We start from the raw sequence: 23,390 nt of genomic DNA on the forward strand, positions 1-23,390 counted from the left end.
CAGTGTCTCTAAAGCTTATTACTACAGCTAATGCTCAAGAAAGTGCCTGTCACTTCCATCATCTGTACTGGAAAATTGAAGGACGCTCATACATGATCAAAATGCTAGCTGGCTGCAAAAAAGTAGCTAGCACCATCATCAGGTAATCGAAGGTGAGTACCCTTACTGTGGTTCTTAACAGAGAACTGCCAAGTGCAGAAAAAAAACAACGCACGTGACATGTCAGCTGTCGTCAAACAAGCTGCTTATCAAATTTTATTTGAGGCACAGTGGCTATGACTGCATAAGTCACACTCGGTCACAAGGCACTTGGACAGCGTTGCCAGCGGCTGGAAGGTTTGCAAGAAACTTCCGCAAGAAGCAGCTTCACTCTCTGGCTTCACCAGGAACACACACCACGATTAGCACCAGTGCGTCAGAGTCAACAAATGCAATCACACAGGGACATGATGTTATATCTAATTAAGAACATTCAAACACCACCTACTGGTAAATAAACTGCGGCAGGGTATGCAATCAAAAGTTAGGGGACACCTATCTGCGTTGATTCATTCTAAATCACTAGTGATTGAAGGCATCTTTGTTCTGAACACAAAAATGTCATTCAGGCTCCACAAGACGCGCCCACACGAAGCCTGAGGATTGACAACTGTGAACACAGACTGGTATGCCCAGTGGAACAAGGCCACCCACAATTCATCAAGCTAGTTGCGATATACGCAGAACCTCACTGATACATTACCAGCTCGTACGGTAAAAAATGTGCGTCTTAAAACTGCCTCATAAAAGTCACACTATTTTCCTTCTAACTTTCCCAAATAACAGCATTTGTCTCTTTGCTTGCTCGAGCACCACTGTGCACTGATCGGCCTCTAGGAAGTGAAGGGGTGCCAACAATTGCTTTTATGGGTGACACTTTTCACAATCATAGTGGTTTATGGGTGATACGTTTTTCCAGATAATTCACTTTTCATTCATTTTTTCTGAAAATGTATTGAGGTTGCACTGTTAATTAGGAAAGTGCCAAGAACTGGCCTTTCTTGCATGTGTCATCAGGCCCTCCCCACACTGCCACGGTCAAGATGCAGTTACTTCATTTGACACACTAACTTGTACATGGGAAGCACAATGATCATTTGAAATGCAAGCTGGAACAAGTCGCCCTCTAGTGAGAGGCTGCCTACTGCTTTCACCTAGCGGCCACCACTGGGACACATTTGTGTCTGCCAAGCGTTGAGGCATACCCACCACTCGAGTTATGTCATCAGGGGCATAAACCGGTGCTGGGATGACAGTTCAGCCACAGTCCTTGGTTTCACTGCAGCGAGAACAAAGTATGCGGCATCCTGGGGCACTTTTGCACCGTGCGGTGCAGTGACTCAGTCGCTACTGGACTCCTCTGCTACGCTCTTCCTTCCCACACCCCGAGGCTATAGCTACCAGCCCACAGCGGCAAACCGCAGTGGAGAGCTCCCGGTGGCATGGTCAGCAAATTGTAGAGGCTCGTGCACACAAGGCAACGAGGGAATCCATGCATCTGTGCATCACCCGTCACAAAAAACAGAGAGGCAAAAAAAGAAAAAAGCCTCTGCAACCTCTCCCCTTGGTTGCACTCTTCGGAGAGAAAATGCACATTCCCCTGGCACTGCATATGCACATTCATGCCTCACACAGTTGTGCACAATTCTCCAATTCGTGGACTTCATTCATTGCATGAGACGCGGCTGGAGGCTCCTTGCATGGCACAACACACGGATGTTTTAGTGGTGGTGGCCCACCCACCGCGTTCCAGATCACTGCGGCAGTTACACGTGGGCTCCCAGTGGATGCCCTGCCCCCACCCCACCCTCCTTCGCCCACATCTGAGGCTAGAGGAGGCCCTCAGCACTGCCGTACTTGGCCCGTCGCAGCTGGGCCAGCCGCTCGCGGGCCTCCTCCAGCTCGCGCTCCTTGCGCAAGATCTCCTCGCGGGCGCCTATCTCCTGGGCAATGCCGCCCACCATGCGCCGGTTGATGACCAACTGGAACTCCTGCTCCTGCGCAATGGAGCGCTGTGCCGCGCGCACCAGGTGGTCGGTGGCTTGCTTCACCGCGTTGCCGGCCGCCTGGAGGCCCCGCATCGATGACGAGTCTGGCTCAGCCTTAACCTGCACGGGAGGAACTCACCTGATGAAACACGCAGCTGAATAGACAACGATACACAGAAGACACACACTCACATAGACAAGGGTGATGCCACACTGGCAACTAATTATTCACACCCAAGCACCTTTTTTTTTCACTTCTTCTAATTACAGCTAACTCCTTCCTTCACTGTCCTGCCACTAAGCTAGGCTAGGAATTTCATCTCCTTCAATAAGGAAACGGAAGGCGACCTAGCACATTGTTCACCAGACATGTTGATCGTCCAGTCTTCCAAAATCTCCAACATTCCACGGTGTTATTGGACTCACTTGTTATTTATGTACTTAGGTATCGAAAACCTGCATCATGTGCCATAGCAGGCAGGTGAAAAGTTAGCAAAAAGCAACAAACAACACAATGCTGAGCATGGTGCCACCCTGGATTCAGAGAGATCATGTTGAAAAAATTGGCTTGGATAGGCATGCCAATTTCTGCACCTCATTGTTACCAGTAGTTAATGACATGCTCTTTGTTACTATAGAGGTTTTTTATGAAGTGTGTCCAAGAAGTGACGCTCCTCACCTTTTCTCAACACCTTTTGTTCCAAATTTCTGAAATTCACAAATATTACATCCGCATATATGCTGGATCTATATAAGTATTAAGTGTGATTTCGGTCAATTTGTATGGCTTTGCACCACCGGCAAAAATGGCCTTCTTTGTACCAGCTTTTAATGCAAAGATAAAGGTCCCATTTAGCAGAGAACTGATGTGGTGATATAAGTAATGGGAATGATCAGGTTATTTGTAGTTGATGCTGGGTGCTTGCCCAAGGCATGAAATGCCAAAGGCTTGCTAATGGTTTGCGAAACACTTGTATTAGCTGCTCCTGAAACAGCAGGGTCAGCATTGTTATACAGGTTTTGACAATATGAGCAGCCTCCAGTCTTTTGAGTTTGCTATGGTGTTGCTGGACCACCCATTGAATAACACCCTCAGGAAAGTCGGTCCCCGAAGCATGAGTTCTCTTGAGAGACTTTGGTCGCAGTGTCAGGTAATTTTTTAACTCACCTCCTAACCAAGCACATTTTTTTCTTTTGTTATCATATGGCTGTGCTTGGGAGGATGTCTATGAGCAATTGCTCCCTTATTACAAATTTACTCCACCTTGGAGGATTCCCCTAAACGCTTAGATTACCCTAAACATTTGAAATTTACATTATTAATGCCAAAGTAAACAACGCAAGCAACGCAGTGCTTGTGACGTGTCTTCCTCTGTTCAGTCTCCGTTTCCATCTGTCAAACCAATTAGCAATACCAGTGTCCTCGATCATAGCGACAGCAGAGCAGTAGACAGATGGCTTTGGTGACTTTGCTGTGCCACTTGTGTTTACCTTGCAAGCAACGAGCAGCTGTGCGGTGGAGCTGGCAACCTGCTTGGCGGAGGAAATCAGCTTCTCTTCCGAGGCTTGTCCCTGCACCAGCCAGTTGGCCGACTCCACCAGGCTGTGGGTGGCGGCCGCCACCAGCCGGGCCTGCAAGAAGGAAACAGTGCGAAAATAGAGTCTCACTGCACTGCAATAAGCCTGCTCTAAATGGCCAAGCTTCGTAAAACTTAGACTCTCCCAGATCCAGCTTGGGGATACCCAAGCTACACTGTACAGGCAGCTCCGATATGGACAGTCATGTCTAGTCTGCCTATGCTGGAATTTCTACAGTGGAGCTGAAAATGTGTCACGGGACACTGAAATATGGTTTCCACTTGTACTCACAGAAGAGACTTTCATTGGCTAAATGTGAACACTGTGCTGCCTTTCACATTGGAGCTGCTAGGTACAGTGACAACAGTTCTAAAATTTTTCTGTTGTATGCCTGTACTCGCATGATGTGCAAAAAATAACAGAGGTGTGTGAATCCCGAAATTTTTTAATACGGGCTGTATACGAATATGGCAAAAGCAAGAGCTGTCATATTGCTGCTGAATACAGTAATTCTCATTAATTCAGCCTTCAAGGCACCAGAAAAACTGTCCGAATTAACAAAAAGCTCGAATTATCGAATGGGTCTAAGAAAAACCGCCGAGAACCATTTTCACCACAGTAATTTTATTTGATGAACATCTTCATGATGAATGTCAGCGTCTCAGATGAAACTGAATTAAAATTAAGTGTTTTCCCGGTTTCGTCATGTGCTTCGCTTTGCGCACACTGTCAAGGAGTCTCTCTTCACAAATGGGAAGGTCCCCTTACAGTCTACACAAAACGGCCCCTAACGTTTCGAGGATGCTTCACTGCATAATCCACGTGATCAAGTGTTGTGGCGAAGCATGCAGTGCGGGGAGCTGCGGTTAATTAGAAAATTTTCGAATATATTTCAAAATTTTGAATATTCACACAACGATACTATTACTGCCTTTGCATGTGTGCACATATGCAGAGATTGCAAAAATGATAATCAATGTAGCGCCATCTATTGCTATGCTACAGACAAGCTGCACACATTGCTATGTTTATCACACAGTGATGTGTTGTATAGACTGTATTCACTCATTGTGACTAGAAACATTCTTCGCTCAAACGTTTGTTTCCTACAAAGTTATTTTGCATGAAACTTTATTCCTGCCTGACCAGGTTTCAATGAACACAGCATTAGCTATTGCTTAAATATCGAGTGAAGTAAAATTATGTGAACTATATACCACAAATAATTGCCTACAAATAATTGTGCCTAGCGTAGCCATGCGAAGTATCGATAAAAGAAATTAGAGACGCGCAGAGCAGATAAACAGAGAAACAAAATGGCTAGTCAGTCGTTGTCTGTAGGCATCTGCCATTTCTTTAAAGTAATAAATTTAGAAAAGTCAGTGCACCTTAAACGAAAACGCTGGATATTTGAATGCCTGCCAGCAAAAAATTGTTTCTCCGGTGAGAGGTTGTGAAGATATATAGTACCCCATTCAATTAAAGCAGCATTGAGGAGACTGAAAACCTTTAGTACAGGTGTATTCATGTACAGTACAACCTCGTAAAATTCGAAGTCATAGGGACCGCGAGAAATCTTCGAATTAAGCGGGTTTTCGAATTAACTGAACACACCAAGAAATAAGACTTAGGCAAAAAAATTTGTTGCAGGAACGTGTTACCTTTACTCGGCATATTTTGAATTACTACTGAAAGTAATCAGAGATGCTGGTTTGCCGCGTCCGGGAGTTTGCGGCTCCTAAGGTCATGCTCTCGAGTTGGTCAAATGGACGAAACATCTCTGAACTTTCACCGCGGCACTCAACAAAACTGCGGATAACGTTCAGCGATCCGATAACTTCACCAAGAGCAGGTGCTCGGGGAGGCTCGTCGGTGTCGTCGTCGCTATCGTCGCTGTCATCGCGCATGTTCGTACCAGCAGTGATCTCACTCTCCAAGTCAGAGTAGCCAGTCTGCTCTTCGCTCTCTTCGCTCTCAATGTTGATATACTCGGCGAAACCGACTGCGTTGGACTCATCCTCTGCGCAGAGCGCATTGATGCAGTCGCAATACTCTGCTCCTTCTTCGTCAAGAGTAGTACATGGGTGGTCTGCATCGGCATCAACAGTGCTTTCACTGGAAAAACCAGCGTGTTCAAAACACCGCCTGATCAATGTGGGCTCCACTTGTTTCCAAGCGTACACCATGAGGCATATGGCTCCGAGGAGGTCGATGGAGTACTCCTTGCCATTGTCGTAGCAAAGGAGCATGCGCTTGAGCAGGTGGTACCGATAAATCTTCCTAGTGTGGTGAATGACGCCTTGGTCCATCGGCTGTGAGATCGAAGTGGTGTTCGGAGGTAAAAATACCATCTTGATGGCCTGGAGATGTGGGATGTCGCCATGTGCCGGGCAGTTGTCGACAACAAATAGGACATTCCTGCCCGTGGCCGCGAACTTGCGGTCAAGTTGCTGCACGTACTCTTCAAATATTGCACCTGTCATCCAGGCTTTCTTATTGTGCCTGTAGACGAGTTCATTCTTTGGCGGCAACCGCGCATTTTTGAAGCAGCGAGGCTTCCCCGTCTTCCCGACGACCAGTAGCGGCAGCTTGTGTTTACCGCACATGTTTGCGCCGAACAGCACAGTAATCCTGTCCTTGGCCTGTTTCCTACCCTTGATGGCGGTGTTCTTCACTGCGAATGTTTTTGTTGGCAGCATCTTATAAAAAAGTGCAGCCTCGTCAAGGTTGTAAACGTCGTCTGCACCGTACTCGCTAAGCAGCGGCGCCAATGTGTGGTTTCTCCAATCCTCGACAACGCTCTCGTTAGTGCTGCCGCTCTCACCACAGACGGTGAGAAAGGTTAAATTATTGCGTTCTTTAAAATGGCAAAACCATCCACTGCTGCACTTAAATTCCTCGTGCCCAAGTTGTAGAGCTAGGTCGTTGGCTTTCTCCCGCAGTAGCGTTCCACTGACGGGAAGGTGGGCAGCGTTTGCTTTCTGCAGCCAGCGAAGCAGAGCAGCTTCCACATCTTGATACGTGGGAGCCCGCACTCGTGACCGCTTCGAAGAATAGGTCTTGCCGTAAGCCTCTAGTATTTTTGACTTGTTGCTCAATATTGTGGACGTCGAGAGGGGCACGCCATGCCTTTTGGCCAACTCGGTCTTCGAACAAGCACTCTTGCCTGCTTCCTGGATCAAGCAGAACTTCTGCTGCAGCGTTAAAGTCTTGTACTTTGGCATTTCTGCACTGCTACGGTCACAAAGCTAGCACTTCTGCACAGTCCCGCCCAAAAAAACGGCACAGTAGCCGACCCCTAACCACAGCGCACAACACAAAGAAATGGCGCAGGCAAGACCGGCGCGGCGGTGGTGGTGGCGTACTTGCAGCGTTGGAGGCACGGGGGAAGACTGGGCGAAGCACACCAAGGGATGGAGTGGGGGCGAGGTCACGTGATAAAAACCGGTATGCCCGCCGTGCTGCAGTGAAGCACGTCTTCTCCTCTGCAGGCGCGTGTTTCGGCAATGCGCGAGGCGCACTGTGGACCGATTTTTGTGCAGAGAGTGCTCCGGCTGGGGCGCTTCGCCTATAAATCATCACCATTACTATGCGGCTTTGCCTCGCGGCTCCGTAGGGCCGTCGTTTTGCCGGGTTTGCGGCGAAACATGGATCAGGCATTGCCGCATAGCAGTCCAAATTTTCGAATTAACCGGGCTGGCGCAGGCCGCCTGTTCGAATTATCCGGCCAAATTTACATTGGAAAATACGGGACCGCAGAAAACCTTCGAATTATCCGGGATTTCGAATTAACCGAGTTCGAATTATCGAGGTTGTACTGTATTCATTGCACAGAGGTTGCTTATGGGTAACATCTGACTGCAGTCCCTATCGTGGCAATGACAAATCAGTGATAGCTTAAATGAGAAACACAAAAGCACACAGCTTTTGCATTTATTTTCCTCTCACATTGTGCATCCAGAGTGGTACAGTGACTGCAACTAGATCTGAGCGTAAAAGTGAAACAACGGGGCATGCTAAATTGGCTGGTGCAGTACATGAGAGACTCACTGGAACATAACGAGGCTCCCAAAACGCCCTTCCTCACAAGCCCCAGCAACACAGAATGAGTAGGCTGCGAGAATAAGGCGCTAGGCACTCACCGCTGACACCAGGCCCTCGGACCACTGGCCGTCGATTGAACTGCACGGTATTCGTTCGCCCAACTGCGAAAAGGTGACACGCATTTGTCATCAGTAAGGAAAAAATAGGGTAATTAATTACATTCTGTACTATGGACATGGTCAGCACTAATGTACAGACTTTGACAAACTGCTGCAAGTCCAAGTTATGTCCAAGATTGTCGAAGTTGAACAATCTGTCCAAAGACACGTCAATCGTGACGGCGACGTTAATGACCTTGTTGAATATTTCGAAAAAATTGTTAGACTGTGCATTAAACAGTTTGTTCCCGTCAAAACAAAGAAAACAAATCCTACTCTTCCTTAGATTAATCGCGATGTTTTACAGATGTCACGTCGTGTAGCCCGGCTGAGACGCATGGCACGTAACAATAACCCTGATGTTGTTGCTCGATTTCAAGCTGCAAAAAATGAACTTCGAATTAAAATGCACTCTGCTAAAGATTTCTATTTCCGCGTTGAGCTCCAAGGGCTGCTAAGAGATAACCCTCGTAAATTTTGGCGCTCTGTTCTACCCTCAAACACTTCCTCCACCTCATTTGTAATAACAAATTAATAAATTCTTCATTAATTTCTTCATTAATAAATGAAGAAATTGTGACTGACCCTGTTCAAATATCTGATGCATTTAATGCTTACTTTTATTCCGTCTTTGCACGTGATAATAACATGATTCCACCTTTCAGTCTTCCTAATCATGATCATTCTATCTCAGATATCATGGTTAGCACTCCGGGGATTTTAAACCTTATCTTGTGCCTTGACACAAAAAAATGCGCTGGACCGGACTGTATCCCAAACACCTTCCTAGCACGTTATTCCCTCTGGTCATCTCGATATCTCTCAATTATATTTCAAAAATCTCTTTCCACTGGCATTGTCCCTTCCTCATGGAAACTCGCCATTGTACTCCCTCTCTATAAATCCGGCAACAAACAACTGCTTTCTAACTATAGGCCGATCTCTTTAACTGCACATTCATGTAAGATCCTAGAGCACATTATTTATAAACACATTATGGAATTTCTTGAAGCAAATAATCTTCTGTCCAGAGCCCAACACGGGTTTCGTAAGGGGTTTAGTACAGTGACTCAGTTAACCGAATTTGCACATGACATTCTTCTCAGCATAGACGCCGGTAACCAAATCGATGCTATATTCATCGATTTCTCAAAAGCTTTCGACACGGTCCTTCACTCTAAATTGTTATGCAAACTAAAAGTAATTCTCAATAACTCTCAACTCGCTGATTGGATTGCTGATTTCCTCTCACACCGCTCCCAGTCTGTTCGCTTCAATTTCGTCGATTCTTCTTTAGCCGATGTTACCTCAGGTGTTCCCCAAGGCTCTGTCCTTGGCCCTTTGCTATTTTTGCTCTATATTAATGATTTACCTGACAGTATAACCTCCAAGATCCGTCTATACGCCGATGATTGCGTACTGTACCACACTATCAACTCTGTTAATGATCACCTCCTTCTGAATGAGTCTTTTGGTTTGTTCCGTGACTGGTGCAATACGTGGCAGATGAACATCAATTTCAGCAAAACAGTTGTCATGTCTTTCACCAACCGCCTATCACCTTCTATTTACGACTATGCATCACTGCAAAGGGTTCATGAATATAAATATCTTGGCGTCGTTTTTTCTCACAATATGCAATGGTCAAAACACACCGATTACATCACAGCTAAAGCTCTTAAAAAGGTAGGTTACTTACGACGCACAGTACGGGATGCTCCTAAAGAAGCAAAATTGCTCATGTACAAAACTCTAATTCGCCCTATTCTTGAATACGCTTCTAATGTCTGGAATCCATACAAGCAATGTGAAATCGATCAAATAGAATCTGTGCAACGTAAAGCTGTAAGATTTATTTTTCACCGCTACGACTTTCATTTTTCACCCTCATCTGCGATGTCTTCCCTAAACATAAGCCCGCTTGCATCCCGCCGAAAAACTGAGTCCTTAAAACTTCTTCACTCCATAGTTCATTCTGCTAATTGCCTTTCAGAGGGTAAGCATATCTCGTTTTCAAAACCATCTGCAACCAGGAGCCATCACGATCTTAATATCCAACCTTTTTTTGCCCGCACTAATGTTTTCAAATACAGTTTTTTTCCGCGCACTGTGGAGTGTTGGAATTCTTTGGGTGGCAACATTCGTGCACTATCAATCTCTGATTTTGCGTTGGCAATTGAGTCGTAGCATTGTATGTTGTTTTTCTAGCGTTTATATTTGTAATGCTTGTATGTACTTTTGTATGCGTGGAATTGTTCCACATTTTTGTACCCACTCCTGCTATAGCCCCTTGAGGGGCTGCAGTATTTTCAAATAAATAAAATAAAATCAATGGCTTCTCAAATTTACAGTGACGCTTTCGGAGAGAACGCCTTCCACACTCCATCAATGTGTCATGAGAGGAATTTCAAGTAAGGCAGGTGGTAATACAACCTATCTGCAGAGGCATACTGGTTCTGACCTGTTAGAGCACGAAACTTTCAATAATACTACTACTACACGGTTGCGGAATGCGGCCGCATCATTCTAATTCATGTCGCTCAAAATTAACAATCCGTATGTAGCAGCATACGCTACACACACTACACTTGCAAACCTCACTCATACTACTTGAGATGGTGCAGCAGCAGCAGGTGGCACATTCCACCACCACCTGTCTTCTAGGTGTACTCTAGTGCATGCTTCAGCGAGGGCGCAATAATAGCTCATATGTTCGTATCATCCACTGTGATGGGGAAGAGTGCTAGGAGCATTTGAATATAGTATCTCTACGCTCCAACAAATCCACTCCTTCCAGGGAGTTTTACAAAATTGTATCAAACATGATGACGGCATTGAGATTCTACTGCAGCTCTTTCAATGCATAAGCTTGTAGTGAAGGACAGCCAGAGGAGCTGGGTCCTACGAGGGGAAGAGGGATGGGGAAAGCCCTAGCGAATAAAGAAGCGCTGAAGACAGGGACAGGAAAGAACATAGACAAGTGCTTCCTTGCTTCCTTGGACAGTTTTCCTTGACCCCATCTTCAGTGCTTCTGTGCCATGTTTTACCAACTAGCCCAAACCCACACCTTACCTTTCCTGCCGCAACAAGTTCCCGCTGAGCTGCTGAGGCTGCCCGGACTAGGGCTGATGTGGCGGCCGTAATGGATTTGGCAGCTTCCAGAATCATCTCGTCAAAGTTCAGGTTTTCATCGGCTTCCTGAAAGTGCAGGAAAAGAAATGATGCCACGCAGCATACAGGTGCCAGTCACGCAGACTGTCAGCACCAACCACTGGAGGCTTGTAAAACCTCGTTACAAGAGACACTCAAGGGACCCGAAAAAGATGTCTCTTGTAAGCAAGGTCTCTTGTAACCAAAAATTCTAAAAGCACTGTATTGATCAATTTACTGCACATCAGCATATAAATGCATTCACACGGATTAACAGGAAATTGTTCAGGAAAGCTTAAAGAAGTTATTTATTTATACTAGTATGTATTTTTGTGAGTGCAGAGTGTATTCCTTCCCAAATTCTGGAGGTAAAGCACTTCACTTTGCAAGCCTTCCTGTTGCTCTAATACCTTTGGAGCACTTTTACATGCTCGTCACCCTCAAATGATGACACTTTTCCTCTGAAATGTCCTCATAGTCATCCTCTATGGCACATGTGCCATTTACTTGCGCAAGAATTGCACACTGTGTAAGCTCTTCGGGAGCACACAATTCTGCTACCTCAGCAGTCTCTTGGATGCTCACCCAAGCTTTATCTTTAAGAAAGCTTTCCACAGTATCCATATGTAGGCCCTCTTATATCATGCCACCATATTTAAAGTCTGCTTGTCTGAAACAGTTTTTCACAGCTTGACTTCTCAGGCCATTCCAGACACCTGAAATCACCTGAACAGCATCAATTACTATTGTACAGTCTTGCTGCCTGTCGAGCAAGAGGCGTTCTACCAACCTTGCTTTGTACAGAAACTTGACAGATTGCATAATGCCATTGTCTATTGGTTGAAGGTGGTGTGGAGTTTGGAGGGAAAAAATTACTTTGGTGGCTTTGAGCACGAGAACTTTTGTGCTGCAAGAAGCATCGCCCACAAAGAGAAACATCCAGACATCACGATTCTGAGCTTTCATCTTGTGATCAAAGTTTAACAGCGAGGAGTTAAAAATGCTGGATGTCATTCATGCATTTTGATTTGCTTCGTAGGTGACGTAATGCGATGCCAGTGGCTGAAACAACGGGGTCGTTTTGACTTTCCGATCATGGGGAAGCGCTCCTTTACAGTTCCTGAGATATTGCAACAAAAAGGATGCTGACATGGAACAGAATAATTGCTAAGGGAACTTGAAGTGCATCATGTATGAGTTTATACGCTTCAGTTGCATTTCATGAGCATACATGGGTTGTGTCTCTTCTAAATAGTGAAGAATTTACTCTAGGGACCCGAAAAAGTTGCCCTTAGTAACAGAGTGTCTCTTGTATGCAATGTTGTTAACTTGGCAGACATAGGAAAACCAACTAAACCATCTTCAAATGTCTTTTATAACCGAGTGTCTCTTGTAGTAGTGTCTCTTGTAACGAGATTTAACAATGGCCACCCATGCTACACAGAGCAAGCTCAGCAAGACATTGGTTCCAGGAATGCATTAAGGCCACAGCCTCAATGCCCTGCATAGACTTGCATTGTTCCATGCAGTAACAAGGCAGCACAGCAGCAGCAACAGTGAAAAATATCTTTCTAAGTTGCTGTGAAAGAAAATACTATTCACAACACTCAGGCTACCCCGTGTAAGCCATGGAATTCAATGAGAGCTGATATGAAGGTTGTTTAGGTTCTTTTCTCAGGTTTTGCAAATGATCCAAATTTCAAATATAAATCGAACATGTTTGATACTTGGTTGGTACGTGTAATTTTGTAATTTATAGTCAAGAATTTGAAATAATCAAAAGCGAAAAATATCAGGCAGCATTAAATGCCGCAACAACTTCTATAAATTTGACTGTAGGGAACCCACAGTGTCTGGGCATAAGCTATCTGAATGAAGCTAGCAGAGTCTCACGTGCCAGGAAAACCAGTAATAGCCATTACCTTTACTTTCTTCTCCATTGTTTATCGCATGGACCAATCGCATTCGGATGCTACTAATGCTTGGACCTCATGCAAAATTCTGAGAGAGCTCTCCCATACACATCTGATAAGAACAAGATGGCCAACCATCCGCTTCAAATAATCAACACGAAAGTGCCACTTTTTTATGTACAGAAGTATTACTTGTTCCATTGTGAGAAAATCTAGCAATGTGGTTCACTATTGCTCATAAGATGGTCATAAGATTCCCAGCAATGGCAAGAAAAATATGGGAATGTCGTGAGACATACTCAGCATCCACAATGCACCAGTGGATGCGTCCAGACTCATCCATGACCGTGGCCGTCAAAGCCTCAGACAATACTGTATGTGTCGTTAGTCTATACATACTCTCCGCTGGCTGACCTCTATACGGTCCCAGTATCTGTATCAAAACTGTGCCACTCGTTCGTTGTACAGCATTCCGAATGCTATTATACAATTTCTCGTTGCATATAATATAGCATTCATGTGCTAGTCAAGTTGAAGGCCGGCTTGGATTGAAACGAAGTGGTTAGCAGGCTAGTACAGCTACTAGTGTGCGGTGATTGTGACCGTTAGCCTGCACTTTCATTTGTTGTCCAAAACCAGCTGCACGCCACTTTTGAATGCTGAACGACACGTTGCTGGTCATGTCTTTTTAAAAGCAGTCTTGCTGTTCTGCTAAGCGTATGTGTGTTTCGTTTACATCTCCACTGTCCTTCCACCATGGCAAAACAATGGGATTCCGGTGCTTCTGTCATGGAGCCTCCTACAAGGCTTCATAGAATTTTAAGTTCCATTTTTATTTTTTATTTTTATGAGCCTGGAGAAATTTTGAAGTTCCCTTCAGGTAATTGGGGCAGGTCTTTTAAAATCTAAATTAGCGGAGCTTTACTAGCCATCATGTTATTTTTAGTTACCAGCTACAAATAAATTCATTAATTAAATTTTGATACTCATTTTCATTGTGCATACTACAGGTTGCATACTAGTTTCTAGTTCAATCAAGTATACCATGTAGCATCTTGGTGCACATCATGCTTTCTTTTTTTTTTTTCTTATATGATGGCAAAGGAGTCTAGTTTATACATCAGACCATGCATTATTTAATAAAAAGAAAAAGCAAGGACAACATTTGTCTGTTTACCTTTTCAAACTTTTTTTTATACTGAAGAGATATTGAATACTAGATTCTATATTTGAAGACATTCTTTTTTTTTCATATTGGCATTCAATTTGCAGTTAAAATTTTTAAACTCAGCTCACCTAAATTTTAAAAAATTTTAAACTCCTTCCTTAATCCCTCCCTCCACGGTGCAGTCCAGGTGTCCAGATATTGTAAGAGTCCTACTGCACCCTTCGCTTATAATAAATACAAATAGTCGTGTGCAAGTATTGAAATTTTAGAGCACAAATCCAACAAGGATGTGAAGAAAAAAAATGCCTTCGAAAGTTGAACAGAATATCTGTTCAGCATATTGAATATCTGTTCAGTACAAGAACATATTACAGGCAAGAGTTTTTGCCCTTACTTTATTCAAAACCCTGCATATTCGTTGCAATCAAAATAATAAAAACTAGACTGCTTCAGCATCATGCATAAAAAAAAGAAAGAGATGTGCACAGATTTGTAAATGAAATGCGTGATTAGCGCCAGCACAATAGCATGCTATTTGTAATGTGGTCAAGCAAAATAGCACAATGAAATCCATGAATTGACATTTGACTGGCGCCTGCAGATAATGTAATGGGGTAGTAAAATTTCACTAATTCAGACTCACAAAACCAGAACAAAATGCCTGTACCGGGGGCTCTTTATTTTTCACTTCTTTTCATTACTGGCAGGACACCATTTTACTAATTTTCACTGCCCCCCCCCCCCCCCCCCCCCCCCCCCCCCCCCCGATGAATGTGTCGTATCGTAACCAACAGTAGTAAGCCGCAGACTAAGACGCAAAATGTAAAACTGAAGTGAGCAAGCTCCGTGCTGGTTCACAGCGCTGAACGCTGACGATGGCTGCTTGGCAGTGCTGGTCACCAGGCACCCTCTGTGGGCATATGTCTGACTCCTGGTTGATTCATGGACACAACCAAGAATATCAAACATATCTCACAGCTGGGCCCCACTCTTCTTCTCCTTCTGAAGCCGCATCCAGAGCTGCTAACTATTCTGGTCAGCCGCATTGACTCCTTGGTTTTCTTCTTCACTGTGAGCCCCACTGTGTTGCCTACTCGGCATGAAATGATGACCAAACTGCACAAGCAGCGCTCCCACAAAACCATGGATTGGTTTGGTTTGGCTTATGGGGTTCAATGTCCCAAAGTGACATCCCCAAGCGGGCTCCGGAAATTTCAGCCACCTGGGGTTCTTTAACGTGCATTACATTGTACAGCACTGGGGCGCCTCCGTTGAAAAGTGGCTGCCGTGGCTGGGATCCGATCGCCCATCCTAGGGCAAAGCTGTCAAGTTCCCTAACCACTGCGCCACCGTGGTGGGGCACAAAACCATGGTGAGCCACCTTTTGGGCACAGAGTGCAGCCAGCACAAACGGCAACACTAGCTTTACATGCTCCATATGTACAAAGTTGCATGGAGCAGACGTGCACGGCTGATGAGTCTGCTTCTTGCAGAATGCACACCCACCTTGACACTCCTGCGTGGCTGCAGGTTGGCCAGTTTACGGGCTGCCGCTTCAATGGACGACGCGGCACCCAGCAGCTCGGTCTCTGCAATCACTGTTGGGTCGTTGGGGTCGGCCCAGTCGGTACCTGCAGTGACCACGGCTACTGAGCACTGCCCGCACTTCCATTCATTTGTGCCCAGCTTGAGTTTACACTGATGGCTCTACTTAACGCAAAAGCCAAGTTTCATGTCGTGCCGACAATCTGACCTTCAGCCAAACTCAAGGTCAAACTTTCAAAGTCAAACTGCAGTAGCAATGTTTACTGATGACTTTGACCCATGACCTCAAGTGTCAAAGCCACTTGCCAGGTGCCAATTGGCAGATAACATGGTCGAGCACTGATCAGTCGATGGGTTGTGTAACGTAATGATACCAGATGCCGTCACAAAGTTGAAAGAAGCTGCTAACTTGGGTTCCTCAATCGAGAAGGGAGGGTGCAACAAGAATCAATCTTCCAGTTGATTCTTACCAGTAGCTAGACAACGTTGCAGCTGAAGAATATGCTATCGTCACAAGATTGCGTGATCCCTTGGTATAAAGAGGCTGCTGAGCCTCTGCCTCGCCAGTCATGGATAGGGAGCCAAGCACATCGGATCATGAAGCTTGCAATGCTTAAATGTCACTGGTTTTTCAGCCTTTATAGACAACCATAAAAGAAGGAAAGCAAAAAAAAAAAAGGAAATACCTTTGAGGGCCTCAGCAGCTGCAACTATGTCAGTGACAGCCGCAGCAATGTTGCGTGATGTTGAAACCAGTGTTTGTTTACCCTCTGCAGTAGGCTTGTGAACAACCTGCACAAGATTATGGTGAAATGCATTGTTATGTTCCACTCACACTGGCAGGGTTGCAGCAACACGCGCACATTTTATTGGTGCTAGTCTTCTAGGGCTCTAAGATTTGTTGGATCCACCACACGGCAATATACAAGCTCTAAAAACAGCAAATGACAAGCCTCAACTGTTGGATTATGCAGTAACTGAACAAACAAAACAACAGTAATCAGTGTAACCAACTTTTGCTTCCCGTGAACTGCTTCACAATACAAGTTAATTTTTGTGTGAAGAAATATATGAATGCATGGCAGTGCAAGCAGGCCTTTGGATTTAAAGTTTAAGACATCGACACACACTGAAATAGCACCACAACAACGCTAAGATGCCAGAAATAAAAAAGTCAGAAACAGCAATAGTAGCCTCAATGTGGACAGATTCTTGATATTAACTGGGAATGCAAGTACTTACACAAGACAAACAATGTCGTGCTTGCTGGTGAATTTTATATACTACTGTAATTCGTAAGTGCTGCAAATGCTCACCTCTAGCACCAGTTGTAACAGCTCCCTGTAGCGCACGGCACACTCTCGGCCAGAGCTGAGTACTCGGGACTTGAGTTCTTGGGTCTCAGCCAGACAGGATGCCGACTGCACACCGAGCAAAGCAAATCGGTCAGCTGCTACCACATATGCAGGAAATGCCACAGTGGTGATAACTTACTGGACAACTTGCACAAGTGTGCAAATTAAGATTTAGTGACGGCCACTTGCACTAGCTTCATCTATAACAGAGTACATACGTGGTGTCACTCTGCTGTCGCTCGCATCATGGCATTGTTAATAACCAGTGTGGCGCAGCATGTCTGCTTTACAATTCATCCCATCCTAAAGTTAATATTGACTGTATTCACATCATCGAGATCCTACTGTATTGTGCTGTATCTTCAGCTATCAAGACATGACCACATCAGAAATCCCCTGATATGGGTATAATGAATCCGATACCTGTGGAAGGAAGTAAAGCATTATATTGTTAGAAGCTTGTAGATTATCAAATGCATAAAAAACCGAACTTGCCCTTCTGCAGCCTTCCTCTTTCTCATTTACATCTGTGGCTATAGTCAGTGAACTATGCCCTATATCTACAGATGAACTGAAGAAACCTTGCTATTATTGTCAATGTTGTTTTTAAGCCTTGAGCTTTGATTTCTGATTAGTTTCCATTTTATTTTTTTTGTGCCATTTAATTGCTACACATACCCTACCCCAGAAAATTTCCTATCACCTCCTTATCTGCTTCCTTTCCACCCTAGAATTTCTTGCTACCTTGACAGACTACTGACTAACTCATCCTAATCCTCCCATTTCCCAATCCTGAATTTGGTAATTTCATATCCACAATGTGGCTTTTCCTATTTTTCTGCTTTCCATTTCAACTTCTCAACCTTTTTCCTGTCTGTGGCCCCTTTGGTGAATATGGACATTTCGCATTGGAGGCATAATAATTTGCAATGGAGTATCTACCTTTGTGACTGACAGGAGATCAAAGATGGCCTTGCGGCCCATGTTGGCTGCCACAATGATGTCACCCTGCTGGCAACTGTTGCCCGCAGCCACCGCCTTGGCCGTGGCCAGCGTTACCGGCTGTGTGGCACGCAACAGGTCCTCAGGGCTGGCCTGCCGCAAGGGCGGCTCACCTGAGTCGAATGCCTGCGCACCAAAGTCAATGACCACAGAATTAAATGCACAAATTTCTGCTCCATGCCACAGCAGCTGTAAATAGTCAGTATTGCAAGCGTGACGTTGAGAAAACTGGACGTCCAACTGGGATGCGATGGTACAAGTGGTGACCTTTTGTCTACAAAAACTGCTCCCACATACAAGTTTTAAACATGCTTGGAGAGTCAGTACTTCTTCATGAGCATTCGACCTAGTTTCAGGGATAGGAATGCTGTAGCTGCTTATATATGCTCATGAGCCCAACATCTCAAAACATTTACGAACCATCCGGAAAAATATCAGCATCTGCCATACTGAAAGAAAGCATGGAGACTTGCCAGGGCTACTGGAAAATCTGGTGTTCCTTTTAATGTCCCATCTTTAAAATACTGTCTTTGTGACTAAGAGGCTGCGTGGAATATTAGCACACAAGAGCCGTCATGCTTCCATCAGACATCAGACTAAATCAGGCTACATTTAAAGTACCAGACTCTTTAGAGTTCCATGTTAACTTTTTCCGCATATCTACTCACACCTTATTACCTTCCATAATTAATTCCTTCTTCAAACCATGTCAACGCGGGTTGAAAACAGGCCTTTATTGCGCAGCGTAGCTTTTGGTTATTATGCTGTCACTACTACCGACTTGCATCAAAAAGTGGTTCAGAAAATGCATTTTTCTTGCACGGCACAGTTCTGACTTGCTCATATACATAGATTGGCTAAAAAGTTTCCTCTCTAATTGACCTTGATATATTCTGGTTAGTAGTTTGATTCTTTTACTGCTCCTGTAGTGTCAGGTGTACCCTAAGGCCATGTCTTGGTGGCATTACTGCTTCTAATTTACGTTAACGGTCATCTTACTAATGTTTCTTCCCGTATAAAATTATTCACTGAAAATTGTGCTTGGTACCACATCAACAACCATCACATATTCTGCAAACTAACACTGTTATTACTTCTTCCTGATGCACGAATTGGCAAATAAGCCTAAGTATTATCAAATTTAAACGCATGCATATTTTTTGCCACACCAAATGTATTGAAGCACACCACTACAGGCTTAATAATTAACTGCTGACATCTATTGAGTCATACAAACGCTCCGGAATCCATATAAAAGACTCTCCAAAACATGAAAATGATGCTAACTGCATGCTAGATTTACTGCTGGAACCGCAAGCTGTACCGTTTCAGTTACAACTGTTTCTGTAAAACAGCAACTTTTACAAAGTACTAATAAGATCGAAACTTGAGTAGACTTGCTCTATCTGGGACCCTCGCATTGCAATCTTCCTAAAGTTCTTGAATCACCCCAAAATAAATTTGTTTTACCTTTTCAGACTATATTTTAGTGCTAGAATATATGGAATAAAATGAATTCTTGAGCTCCCGACCTCGCTTTGATTCGCAAGTGTGCCTCTGCTTAGTAACGTTTCACTAAATTTATAATTGCGTTTAATTAATTATGGAGCAGTTGCATTTCAAACTACTATATGTCTCACCATGCATGATCACCATTTGAAAGTTGGTATACCAATGTGTTGCACCGACACCATAAGAATCAGCTTATTTTCTGCATTTAAAACAAATGTAACCATTTTCTGCCTCCGCTGACGCCATCTCTTACAGTGTTGCGAAGAAGTGGTTACTAGCTTTATATGTTCCCCTCCTCTGCAAGCCTTGTGTATGGAAAGATATAAAAACAAACCCCAAATCCATCACCACTACTGCACACAATGTCTGTATGCATAGCATGTGACATTTATTCACAGGCACATGCAAATAATTGGCCACACTTATTTCACTTTGCATTTGGTGCATGATGGCCTTGGCTGCCTATGTGCCATAAAGCCTAACCCGACACAACTTCTTAACTAGACAAAATGGAACTGAAACGCTGCAAGCCCCAAATGGGCTCTTAAAAAAGACAAGGAAAAGCCGGCAATGCACATGGGTAGGCAGCAGCTGCAGCTCACCCGGACTTCCTGCGAGATGGCCTCGACGGTCGACTCCAGAGCTCGTGTGCCACGGGCATGCTCATCTTCCACGGCCCGTACTGTCTTCAGCAATGAGGTCACGTTGGTCACCATCACCTGGGCGACAAGACACGCGGTGGCTGTGCATTGTGCTACACACACGCCAGCGGCAAGCCGCACATGCACCACACTGTGCTCCCTGATGCAGCCAAGCACTGCATTCTTTTTCGAGACAAAGAAAAAACAAAAGCCAGCAGTGCAGTTAACACTCCCCACAGAAAAGCTCACACTGACTTTCATAGCAAACTAAGCTCAATGAAGCAAAACTGTATATGCTTCACTGCAGCGAGACAAAAAATTCACTTCCTACATAAAAAGACAATCGAAACAGTCAACCTTTCATCTCTACATCCCCCACACAATGGTAAAACACAGATTTCAGCCTCTGCGGTTTCATGCCAGGGAACGAACAGACTACAACCTAAGTACATTGACGTGTGTACGCTCACTGTCACCAAGGTCTGTGCGCACAACCTATGTTTGCAATGTCATGTGATCAAAAGCCGAAATGTCGGCTGGGTGCAAAAAAAGTCCAAAGAGCGCCTTGGAAGTCTATAACACTGCAGCCTGCATAGATTGCAGTGCTCTGAGCCGTGACCCCCAGGAAGCGCTCTGACCCTGCCGAGCAAAAGGTGGTGCGCCCAAGTGCCAGGAAACAGGATCAGTGGAGGAGCCAAGCTAGCCTCTACCAGGAAACTTTCCCACCCAAAAACCAGAGATCAAACGCATGTGCTCTTCAGCATTCCAGTTCCAGCCTGTAAGTGCAGTGGCAGTATACAACTAAGCGGACAGACATGTTAAGCTATGTTAAGGCAGAGTTCTAGATGCACAAGGAGACAGGTTTTGAGAAGCACATCTTTAGACAGGCAGCATACATGAGGCTACGCTCCTTCTTTAGAATGTCGTCCCAGCTAATGGGCCACATGTACTGGTATGTGCAGCTTCACCCAAACAACGACTCACACGACTTGAGCAGCCACAGCAAAGGTTAGGCAGCCAACCAATACGGCAGTTGAGAGTTAGTGGACACACTGAGCAGGCAGCAAAACTTCAAGGATGACCTTTGAGTGAGTGCTGCTCCGACGGCCCCGCAGTAGTGGCTGGCACCGTGCATACGACCCAAGGGCCTGTCTGCTATCGACGTGAGGAATCGCGATACTCTTTTTTTCTTTTTCTCGTCAATGGAAAAAGAAAATAAAGCCCGGTGTCCAAGCCAAGCAACTCGTTTATTCCTCCTCCTCTCGACACTACGCGTTCTAGTCCCTCTCGAGCGAGAGCAAGCAGATTAGCTCCTCTTCCTGATCGGAGGCCAGCCCATCCGTGTCCGTGGTGTCCGCCGCCACCTGCCAGAAGCAGAGTGAGCCGGCCTCAGCCAACCACCGTACACACACCTTTCCTTCATGCATGCCCATGTGGCCTAAAACATAGCGTAAAGCAGGGTAAGGGCGATATCAGAAACGAGAAGCTCTTTCTTGTCCCATGCCCAATTCTTCTCACTGTGTGTTCTATGTGTGCGCATTGACTAGCTTCTATGATGAAAAACTGCACGAAACAAAACTGGATGCATACAGAAGAACGCAAGAAGCAATGCACAAGTGCGAACTAGTAACCAAACATAATTGTTGCGAAAGCAACACTAGCTAGGTCTGAGCAATCCCGGAGAGCACCAACTGCGTATGTGCGAGGAGCGAGTGACATCACATGGAGCACAGCTGGAGAGCCGCACTGGAGCTGCCACTGCCTCCTGCACTGCGCGGGTGACTAAGAGGTGCCGCCGCGCCAGCTGCGCATGCGCCAGAAGGGAGTGACATCACATGGTGCACAGCTGGCACGCCGAGGCCACCGCCGACTCCTCCGCGGTGTCTCTTAAGAAAACAATGGCAAAAGCCTACCCTTCCTCACCTATCATTTGCTTCTCATTGTTTACCTCTTATTGGCGTTTGTTGCAGTGCTATATATAATTATAATTGGTTTACATGAAAGGAAAGGCGCAGTATCTGTCACACTTTCTCCGGCAAGTGTGTTTGGACGGTACACCATCGCTCCTGCGCATGGCGTTCCATGGACACGTTCAAGTCTCCTCCAGAATGCTGACGGCGCCCCAGACTGCAGTGCTCCGTTCGGCCCCAGTGGCTGTCACGCTCGGAGGGCCACCTTTCTCTATGGGAAGCGCGCCCGTTCATCACACCTCTCCTTCTAGCCACCCTACCATAGTGGAGAGCTACGGAGTAACTTCGACCACCAGGAAATCTTTAACGTGCACAGACATTGCACAGCAGACGGACGCCTCTCCGTTTTGCGTCCATCGAAACGCAGCTGGTGGCAGTCGGGTTCGAGCCCGGGTACTCTGCCTAGAACGCCGGTGAACTTTGATGCATTCAACGGAACGCTGGTTAAGTTCAATGCAACGCTCGGTCGCCTGCAGCCAAAACTTTCACTCTACATTCGGTTCAGCAGCATTGAAACACTTAAATTTTTTTTCTCCCAAGAGACGATTTTTATATATAAACAACTGAAAAGATGCATGTGCACAGCACAGGAATCCACGAAAAAGAAAGAAAGAAAAAGAAAAGAAAAAGGCCACAAACTTCTGTGGCATCTTTTTTCAGCTTTTGGTCGGTCTCCTGTACAATAAGTTTGTTTTTTCTTTCTTTTTTTGTTCCTGTTCTTTTTATATAGATTTTCCCACAGAAAAGTAATGTTTACTCACTAGTCTGCACTTGTGCGTTGTTTCTTCTGCTGTTTTGTGCATGTGTAATTTTACAGCATGCCGTTTTTCATCATGGATCTATACCTACTCACCCACCTAGCCTCTCCGCACCAACTACTAGTAGCTTGCCAGCCAGCTTCAACAATTTGGATCGGGGCTTCAGAGCTCCCAACTGAGCCGACACAGTTGCTTCCAAACAACATTCCAGACAACAGTGGCAAGACAAGTTCACCTGTTCAGCACTGGGGCTGGTACATCGCCACATGTCCGCCTGCACCATGCAACGTTCAAATCCATACCTTGGGTGTCATACAGAGCCTCTCAAAGAAGTTCCTCCTGTGCTACACCAACCAATCTGCGAATGCCACAGTTCATTGACCAAGCTACAGTAATGAGTCCTTTCTGGCATAACGTTGCCATTACAAGGAACAAGCTTTGTGCACATTATGATTCCTGCTACTTTTCCATGACGCCAATTTGGCCGTTGCAATGAACTCTTGTCCTTATCAAAGCAACACAGCCATCTCAATAGCAGCTGATAACAGCTAGAAGTTGATGAGCTAAAC

General features: G+C 45.2%; 1 protein-coding gene across 5 annotated transcripts in view; it reads right to left on the reverse strand.

Annotated features, from left to right (window-relative positions):
* Positions 1-215: 215 nt before the first annotated feature.
* Positions 216-23,390, reverse strand: part of rhea (Talin_middle and talin-RS domain-containing protein rhea) — a 179,209-nt gene continuing 156,034 nt past the window's right edge. For 4 of the 5 annotated variants that reach the window (XM_084607575.1, XM_084607579.1, XM_084607577.1 and 1 more), the window contains exons 46-54: positions 20,055-20,171; positions 17,881-18,066; positions 16,900-17,004; positions 16,270-16,375; positions 15,545-15,669; positions 10,880-11,005; positions 7,748-7,810; positions 3,519-3,659; positions 216-2,147 (exon numbers count right to left, since the gene is read on the reverse strand). In XM_084607575.1, coding sequence (XP_084463701.1) covers positions 1,869-2,147; positions 3,519-3,659; positions 7,748-7,810; positions 10,880-11,005; positions 15,545-15,669; positions 16,270-16,375; positions 16,900-17,004; positions 17,881-18,066; positions 20,055-20,171 — 1,248 coding nt within the window. In that variant the 3' untranslated portion in view covers positions 216-1,868. Of the gene's footprint in view, positions 2,148-3,518; positions 3,660-7,747; positions 7,811-10,879; positions 11,006-15,544; positions 15,670-16,269; positions 16,376-16,899; positions 17,005-17,880; positions 18,067-20,054; positions 20,172-21,321; positions 21,458-23,390 lie in introns of those variants that run through there. The other variant, XM_084607580.1, reaches the window with a different exon arrangement.

Source organism: Amblyomma maculatum, chromosome 6 (genome assembly GCF_055883805.1).
Source record: "Amblyomma maculatum isolate TAMU_Amacu chromosome 6, ASM5588380v1, whole genome shotgun sequence".
NCBI classification, from domain to species: Eukaryota; Metazoa; Arthropoda; class Arachnida; order Ixodida; family Ixodidae; genus Amblyomma; species Amblyomma maculatum.